At 30.8% G+C, this 10,150-nt stretch overlaps 1 protein-coding gene across 3 annotated transcripts in view; it reads right to left on the reverse strand.

The window, feature by feature from the left end:
- Positions 1-2,329: 2,329 nt before the first annotated feature.
- LOC111635319 (leucine-rich repeat neuronal protein 1-like) overlaps positions 2,330-10,150 on the reverse strand; it is a 40,430-nt gene continuing 32,609 nt past the window's right edge. For 2 of the 3 annotated variants that reach the window (XM_023380249.1, XM_023380250.1), the window contains exon 2: positions 2,330-5,630. In XM_023380249.1, coding sequence (XP_023236017.1) covers positions 3,214-5,256 — 2,043 coding nt within the window. In that variant the 5' untranslated portion in view covers positions 5,257-5,630 and the 3' untranslated portion in view covers positions 2,330-3,213. The remainder of the gene's footprint in view (positions 5,631-10,150) is intronic. The other variant, XM_023380252.1, reaches the window with a different exon arrangement.

The raw sequence follows: 10,150 nt of genomic DNA on the forward strand, positions 1-10,150 counted from the left end.
ATAATTAAGTGTATTGGGAATTTACACAGAAAATCCAAGATGAGAATAATTGCTGTTTATTATCGTTTCTTCACGTCGAACGTGCATTCAATTGTAAAAGGACACATTAAACGAATCAATAAAAACGGAACAATGAAAATGTTTATTCTGTATTTGTATAAATATGACAAAACATTTATGCATGTTTATCGACAATGACCGAATTGTTATAAAGTCACAAACACGCAAATAAAATTAAAAAAAATTGTTTACATTATTAAAAACACAAAAGAAAACAAAATAAAAAAGAAAATTAATTACTTAATTTCGAATTCCTTTATCCTTTATTTTTATCGAATTTTCCTGTTATTTGTTGTAATACTTTAACATAAAACAACATCATTTATAATTTCATCCTTCGAGAACAATTTGGAGTTTGTTCTCTTTTATGACTTCTGATACAGGATTTTTTTTTATTCTTTTGCTTTACTTTAAGATCCTTGTTAGTAATGTCCTTATATATAAACTAGAAATTTATATAATATGGGTTTTATTATATTTTTTTATAGATAAATTTGTAGGAAACGNAACATCATAATATATCATAAATTATTAATGAAGCTTTAAATATACGAGCATTTATCAATTTATTTCTTGCATCTCCTGTCTAAAATTTATAGGTGTGTATCCTAAAAACCTATGCAGATTTTAGTAGTATTTCTCGGTAATTTCGAATAATTGCACGCTAGCACGAGATAGCATACATTCTTTCTAGGTTGTTCTGGATTCTATCTATGGAAATGATTCATTTTTAAAAATGGAAGGGTTAAATGAATTCAATCGAAGAAATGTAATTTACTAAAAATCTTATATAATTAAGCATTTCTTTACAATTGGAGTTTCGTAGAGTACAGTGTGTAGCATCTTCTCAAGAGTAGAGCATGCATGGATAACCTGCAGAAAGAAGAACGGGAAATGGGAAGAAGAGGAGAGAAATGACCGATTGGAGGAAGAAGCCTTGAGAAAAGTTGGATAAATGTTTATAAAAATGGGAAGAAAGTTCAAAATTTCGCCTGGACACGTTCTCAAACTGAAGGAACGTTAGGTGATTGTTAAATCTGTTCCAAAAAATACACGACAGAACAACTCTATACTCGAAAAAACTTTTTTGCAAAAGCTGCTAATTAGTCTCAAAGACGTCAAACAATGTCAGTCAGGTTATGGACAACGAGTTCTTTTACACTTTTGACGGAAGTGTATGCGCTGATAACAGTCACGATTTCACCAAAGAAGGGCTGGATGTGAATCCTCAAGTCAAATTCAAACTGCGCTCCAAGTTTTTGCCGAAGCTTCAAGTTTGGCTGACAATCGGTCCGGAGGGACGTTCACGAACCTTCATTGCCCCGCAACGGCTCTCCATCACCAAAGAAGAGTATGGCAAAGAAGAGGCTGATGCCCTTTCTAAACCGAGGATATTCTTCTGTCCAGCATGGCCACCGCCCATTATGCTTACGACACAGTTACCAAGTTGGACCATCACGAAATTCCATACATCTCCCGTAAAGCCAACGTTCCAAACGTTCGTCAACTGAGGCCGATTGAAATATTTTTGATACCAACCGACGCAAAAGTTTGTGAAAATATTTGAGAAGCTTGTTCTGCATCTCCCGCGAAGGCGTAAGTTGGAGGAATTGTAAGAGGCCAAACTTTTCCATTTCAAAGCTGACCACTCCCGGAAATTAATAGAAGGGGTTAAGATTAAAGTTCGAATTGTATCCGGTTGCGGTCCTGATTATTTCGTCCGAACGTTGAACAACTCACCTGTACCCAAAAAAACTTTATTTCAGAGTAATTAATGAATTTTAAACGACTTTGAAATTTGTGCAAACTTCTAGGATATACGCCTTTTTATTTATTTATTTATACAGTTTTAATGTTTATAATTTTATAAATATTTTGTCCTACTTGTAAACTTTAATATATTTTTATACGAACTTCTTAATTTATCGTTTTAAAATGCTACATCCAAAATTTCGTCTCTAAAATTCAATATGAAAATTCTACTTTAAACTCGTCGTCATCTTCCAGTAAAGAAAGGTTATATAAAGGATAATAAATCTTAAATTTAACTTTTGTTTAAGTTACAAAATTTTATAGCCTTCTATAGATTAACTTCTATCAACTTAGTCGTAAACACGATGTGATAAAATGTGTGAAAATCAAGTTTTAACTCCTTAAAAATAAGGTTAAAATTGAGAATAAAAACTACAAAAAAATAGATCTACTTTTTTCAACTAATTTTATTTTTGTTTATTTATACAAGACTTTTAAGAAGAATGCAATAAAATTGAAAATGGCGCGAGGTTTTTGATAAAATTCTTCCTCTTTTTTTTCTTATTTTCTAGTTATTTTCGAGTTAAAATTTCCTGGATATTCATCCAAGACGACGACAAATGTTATATACTTCTTCTCTTTCCTTCTTTATATTTTTTTCCTGGCTTGCAACTAAGAAGAGATGGCGATGATATGTGGTTGTCAGCTAACGTAGAAGTAGTGAAGTGAACATACTTCAGTCTTTATCACAGATAGGAGGACTCACTGAATGGAATCCTAGCACTCCAGAGACACATTTGGTGGCTGCCCCTTTCCAACATATAACACATCCCCAATAGGGGATGGCAAAAAAAAAGTAATAAAAAACCATCTCCTACTTTGATGCGACTTTTTTCCGACTTTTAAACAGTGGAATTTGTTTTTCTAACTTCCTTTTTTATTATTATTATATCCTTTAGGTAATAATTGTGTAGAGGATGAGTCGTAAATATGGCAACCGGGCATAAAACTTTCATGGTTATTGTTCTGTTACTTGCTGGGAAAACGTACAGACAAATAAAAGAAATTTAAATTTTCGCGAATGAATTTAATCGAAAAATATTTTTTATGGTATAGAAAAACATATTTTATTATTACTATTATTATTAAAATTAATTTTGTTTTATTTTTTGTCATCTTCTTGCACCCCTTTTTTTTTATTAAGCTCAATCTAGGAGGATTCTATTTGAGTTTCTTCGCATTATTCTTGCGTGGATGGAATTTTAAATGATTGTTTGAACTTTAAAAATATATATTTATTCGAGTTTTTGGTCTTTATGATATAAATATGATCGTGCTTTTACGGGGACAGCCACCATATGGCTCTTATTCATATCTTTGATACTTAACGGTGATGTTTTGTCATTCGAAACTTTCGTCGTCGTTGTCTACCAGAACTGTTTCGTCGGCCACATTGACAAAGGTCATAAAGGCGAGTCCAGAATGGGCAGAACCACTCTCTGCAAAACAACGTTGGGAAGTATTATCGCTGAGAACCATCTCGTTGTGATGACGCCTCCTCCATTTGTATAGCCTAACTAGACACGTACCCAAACAGCTAAATACTATCAAACTGGCACCTGCAGCTACTAAAATAACGCTAAGATAATTAGTACGAATACCTAACATCAATAAAAATCCTTCATCTCTAGTGGTAACTTGGAGAGAACCTAATCTGATGACGTATTCCTCCCTTTGCAAACATAACCAGATTATATAAGTCTCTCCGGGATGTAACCCACTTAGAGTGTAAGAGTGCACCTTTACACCGGTACTAATCGACTTGCTGGTAACTTTATCTTCCATTAATCTTCGATATTGAAGAAGATAATCGCCGATAACGGCGGCGCTACGATTCCACGACAGGGTTACGAATGTGGAAGCCACCGTTACCGGTATCATGATTATATTTAAATCTTTGACGTTTAATCGAACGTTACGTGTATCGTTACCTTGCTGGTTAACAGCTATACACTGATAATCGCCAGAATCTTCCGTGTGAAGGTAGCTGACGTATAACACGTCGTTCCGTATGCTCCAACGCGTGTTAACTGTTCTAGTGGGAAGTATCCATTCTACGACAGGTAAAGGAACACCCGTGGCTGCACAACGAAACGATACGTTGTTAGCCGGTAGACGATCCACGATTTCTGGAAAGAGAGGAAGAATAAGAGGAGGGCATTCGGACGGAAGATCGTCCAAATTCATTAAACTGCGATGGAATCCCTCTTGAGGATCCGTGCAGGTGACATTAAGTCCATCTTCTACCCAAGTTTCCTTCAGGGAGACTTCCTGTAACCATTTCAGATCACAGGTGCACCAGAAAGGATTTCCAGACACAGTTAAATTCTTCAGAGAGTTGACAGAATGTCGAAAATCTTCACGAAGTCCCAACAAGTTATTGTTTCTCAGATCAAGAACTCTTAATAGTGGCAAATTATTAAATGCTTTCTTCTCGACGTAAGTCAGTCTCTTATTGTCACTAATTTCTAAATGTGATAAGAGATACAAATCGGAAAAAGCTCTACTTTCGATAACAAATAAATTTTCATTGTTCGATATGAATAATTCAGAAACGTTGATGGAGCGGAAGGAATTGGAGCGGAGTATCCTGAAGTAATTATTGTTTAAAGTTAATTTATCAATGTATGGCACATGAGAAAGTGATTCGGTGGGTACGTGTCCCAAATGATTACTAGATAACCTCAATTCTCCGATGCTAGTTATGTAGTTGAGTGAAGTTTCGTCGAATTTGCTAATCCGATTCCCATCAAGATCTATGAGATCTACAGGTCCTGCATGGCGGAATATCGGTTCGGAAATCCTTCCAATATGATTGTTCGATAACAGGAGTACCCTAAGGGAATGTAAATCAGCAAAATAGTGAGTTCTAAGATAAGATAACTTGTTATTAGATAAGTCCAAGTATTTCATTTTGGGAAGCTGCATAGATAAGGGAGCAATGAGAGAGATACGATTAGAACGGATATTAAGTACTTCGATGTGAGGAAATCCACGAAACATTCCCTCTTCTAAGCGTGAAAGGCAATTGTAACTTAGATTTAAATATCTAACGCTGGGTAAACTTCCTCCTATATTTTTTAACGAACGAATTCGATTGAAACTTAAGTCGAGTAAGAGAAGACGTCGTAAATGGACCAAGTCTAAAAGGCTGAAATGGTAAGCGTGTCCAATGATGTTATATCGAAGTATTAAAACTTCCGTTTCTATGGATACATTTTCCGGTATTTGGATTAAGGACGAGTTGGTACAATCTACAGTTTTGGCATCTAATTTTAACACTTGCCATCCTCTTACGATACAGGTACAATAATGGGGACACGACTGTTCCCACAGGGATGCCTTCGACATCGATAGAAGTATAACGATCACCATCCACAACATTTCTTCAAAATTTTCTAGAAAAAGCTTTCTTTTTCAATTAATTCTCATAGTATATATAGATAATACATATATATATATATTTTTATCTTACATTTCATTCAGGTTATTGTAACGATTTCGAATTTTCTCATTTAGGAATAAATTCTTTTCCAGAAAAAAGCATTTATCACATTGATGGCCATAAGAAAAGTATTTTTCCATCCGTACATTCTTTCACATTCTTCTATTCAGCGATGTTTAACCAAAAAAATCGAAAAAATTGTATAAAACTTTGATATTTTATCATTATACAAAGTCGAAACCATCAATAACAGATCAACAATGGCAGCTTGTACTTCGAAGGTTCTTTTAAATTAATTTCCATCGTTTTTCCTCTGTAAAAATAAATCAAATGTTAGTAAATATATTAATTTTTTTTTAATTTTAAATTTAAAAANTTATTTCTAGGCCATTCATTAAAATGCCAAAATATTTTTCTTTCTTATCTTTACAGTTCTTTCCAATATTTTACAACAAGATTAAATATTATATAACACAAATAATAATAAATAACGGAAAATAAATAAAGTAGAAAAATTCTAGAATGTTATATAAAAATCCCTAAAAATTCCCGGAAAAATATTAATTCAAATCACGTAACGGCTATAAATGTACTGTATATATTGCAACACATACAGAATACGAGAACACGAGACAATCGATAAAATATCAAAATAATAATATAACTGCAAATAGTACTAAAGAAATCTTTAAATTTCATGAAAAAATTAACATTTTTATTAGTATAAAATGCAAAAAAAACAGCATAATTTGATCAAGATGTACGCCTAGATTATGGAAAATGTCATGCAAACTGATGGTGTATAAGCATGAACTGTGATAAATCTAGCAAATTAATTTGTGTATAATTGTAGGCTATAGGAAAATCAATCACATATGAGCTTAAATAATTTTAAAAAATAGTAAATTAGCTTGTTTATGTTCGTAAATATTAGCAATCGTTACTAAATTAAGTTATATATAAATATAAATTCTATTTATCTGTGTGGAGAAATTAATCTCTACTGTTTAAATTNAATTTATAAAGTATTTTCTCAAATTTTTCTATAGTTTATTCTTAACAAATCGGCGATTTTTCTTCGATAAGACTTGTTTAAATTCTATTCATTTTCTATGCTTCTAACCTTTATAACATTTTATTTTCGACTTTTTAATTTGCCGAGAATTTATAAATGCATGTAGGAAGGAATTAATTTTGTGAATTTTATTAGCTTCAGCATCATTCTATCGCGTATAGACGAGCTTGTCAATCACGAAAATATTCCATTCAAATCTAATATTTTCACTTGTACTAAGTCATTAATTTAAGGAGATAAAATTATATTTTACTTTCGAAATGCAGGAAATTCGTAAATATATTAAAATTCTCTCATTTGTCTCCTACATTTTAATAAAAACAAATTTATTTCTGTACAAAATAATGATTTTATTTTGATAAAAGAGACTCATTATTTAAAATTTTATTGGTTTTTCTATGCCTCTAACCTTCAAACGATTTTATTTTTAACCTTTTATTTTCTGAAAATTTATAAACATATTGAAAAATTGCTCAATTTTCTGGGTCATTTGCTAACTTTATCATCATTTTAGCACGTAAAGAACGATCGCTTATCTTCAGATAACGAAGATTTTCGACTCAAATCCTATTTTCCTTTACTATAAATCATCAATTTTTAAGAAAATAAAGTCATATTTTGCTTTTTTAAAGGCAAAAAAAAGGCTATAAAGACATTAACATCCTCGAATGCTTTCTGCAAAAGCTTTACGATTATCTTTATCTTACTAGAAAAAGCTTCATACTACAAACCATGGAATACCTTCATAACTTCTATCATTGTCGATTTAATGGCCGAATAATGGAATTTATGTTATTCCATTCGAAATGAATGAAATCACTCAGAAACTTAATTATGTTTTCTTTTTTTTTTTCTTTTTATGAAAGGCAAAGATTGATGCTAAATCTTAATTGACTTTTATTGGAATATGTTTGTGATTTATTTTCTTTTGAAGACACAATTAAGAAATTTGAAATTTATCGAAATTGAATAGAAATGGATGAGATTGAAGAAGACGAGAGGAAATGATAAGTAAACAATTTCTACTTTCTATAATTGTATTACTTCCGGCAATTACAGTTAACGGCTTACTAAAATTTCTATTCTCTGTAAATGCAATTTATATTTCCTGTAATTCCTAAATTCATAACAAGCAATTCCTATTAACTTCAACAACAATTTCAACTTCCTACAACGTAAATTCCTATTTCCTACAATGGCAATTCCAACTTCCTATAACAGAAATTCTAGTTTCCTACAACAGAAATTTCTGCTTCCTATAACTACAATTCCTAGTACCTACAGTTTGAATTTCAGCTTCCTACAACAGCAGTTTTCACTCCTACAACCGCAATTCCTACACCCTACAACAGAAAGTTTTAATTTCTACATTCCTGTTTCCTATAAATGTAATTTCTACTTCTAAAAATTCCTACAGTTCATAAAAAAAAATTCAAAACAAACAGTTTCTACTTCCTATAATTGCACTCACTTCACCTCCCTGAAAGGGTAAAAACAAGGTAAATGCAATTGTAGGAAGAGCTTACTACAAACATCAACAGTTGATACTGAAACCGAATGACCACAAGGATCAAAAAAGAAAGAAACAACGTAATCAATTTATCTTAAAAGCATCCATCTTGTCTTTAAAAAATGATTTTTTTTTCCTAACAGAATAACGATGATTTTATAGCTAACTTTTCTATCATACTAAAACAGCTCTTATATATGTTCAACGATTAAAAAAAATCAAATTTAAATCGATAAAAAATATATTTAAAAAAATAATAATAAAATTATTTNGGCTATAGGAAAATCAATCACATATGAGCTTAAATAATTTTAAAAAATAGTAAATTAGCTTGTTTATGTTCGTAAATATTAGCAATCGTTACTAAATTAAGTTATATATAAATATAAATTCTATTTATCTGTGTGGAGAAATTAATCTCTACTGTTTAAATTGTGGAAGAAATATTAAATTAAGTCGCGTATAAACATAATTTTTCCATTTGTTCATGGAAATATGAATTAAATAAACGTTTGTGTTAGCTTAACTTATACTATAAAAAATAACCATATTAATGCTTGAATTATAGAAAAAATTTATGAAATTATATTGCATATAATCATAAATTTCACTTATTTATAAGAATAAATCTTCTCTATAACATTAAATTACAAAAAATTCTAGCAAAAATAATCAGCATTTATGCATAAATCATATAAAATTATCAACATACGTACTACAGAAAATCCATTAAAACGTGGAAAAAAGTCGACTAAATTAAGTTTTATATAGGCATAAATTCTATATTTTTATCATTGTTTACGCTTATCACATCCAAACGAATATGGATTTCAGTAGATAAGTTTTGCTAAACGAGAAACGAGATAGCAATTAATTTCTGTCTTCCCTTTCAAAGATTGTATAGTTGATATATAGGATAACAGAACAAAAATAAAGGAAAAGTAAAATATATAATATATATTTTCTACAGTTTAAAAAAGAAAGAACAAAGTAAAGAATATCTGGAGAAGAGCCAAAGAAATTCTAGAAGAAGATTTGTTAATATCGAAGGAGAGAAGGATAGAGAAGTGCATCTCATCCCTTAACCGCAACAAAAATAAATAAAGAATTATAAAATATTAATAAAAATTTGCAAGAAAATAAAAATATTTTTCGAATAATCGATATTTAACGTATAAAACGACACAATTAATCATCATTTAACGAGGCAATTTACAGCATATATATACATAATATACTTAGAGTTTAGTAGGAGCGTGTTTGCGGTTTAAATTCTTTATCAGTTTCTTAGAAAAATAACTCATTAATCATCTTTTTAGCTGGGATGATAAGCAATGGAATCGATTTAGTAAGGTCACGGGGTCATAACCTTTAATGCGTGTCTTAGATGGACTATAGCGACGTATGATAGATAACATCTAATTATATCTACATCATCTGTCGTGGAATACAAGTTCTCAGTGCCATTAGGGTTTCAGATGGAAAATTTTCTTCCTTCTTTACGTGTCATTCTAATGGAAATGGGACAGATATATATATATATATCCCCGTTTAATGCCATTCTCCATTGTCAATCATGGATCTTATTACCATGATCTTGATTAAATTAATTATTCATAAGTATATCGAAACTGGGAGATTGAAGGATGTGAGAATTCTTCTTCTAAACCGACTTTAATCAAATTTTCCAATTGTATGTATGTACTTTACGGTACGTACTGTATGTCTGTACGATTTTTAAAATAATTTTTGGACTCGAAGGACTTTGAAATGTCCAGAAATGCAAAAAAAATGGGATTTTTTTCTGTGTGTATGGATGTTTGCGTTGTGTGGGGGGAGAAGTTTTGTTTACACACTTTGAAGCTTAATAACTCCTGTGCCTTTTGCCAAAAATTTCTGAAATTTTTCATGGAGGTTTGTATATAAGATGCCTTAATACTGTTAAATTTTGATGGTTAAAGGTCGAGAGGATGAAGAAATATAGGGAATCGTGTGACATATCTCTAATAGGATCACATTTACAATTTTTTATGAAACTTATCTCTACCCTCGAAATTAAGCTTTTTTTCATTTTACAATATTCAATTATACAAAAGTTTTTAAAGATAAAATCGTGTAATAGATGGCGCTAAACGCAATTTTAACTTTTTTCCCGAGAAAGTTATGTAACTCTCTGCTGGACTTTTTTTAATTAATTCTAAATATGAAGAATGTTGCAGTATTCTTTTAATTAATTGTAAAATATTTT

The sequence above is a fragment of the Centruroides sculpturatus genome, unplaced genomic scaffold (assembly GCF_000671375.1).
Source record: "Centruroides sculpturatus isolate CEXI.00-Female unplaced genomic scaffold, Cexi_2.0 scaffold851, whole genome shotgun sequence".
In the NCBI taxonomy this organism is placed as follows: domain Eukaryota; kingdom Metazoa; phylum Arthropoda; class Arachnida; order Scorpiones; family Buthidae; genus Centruroides; species Centruroides sculpturatus.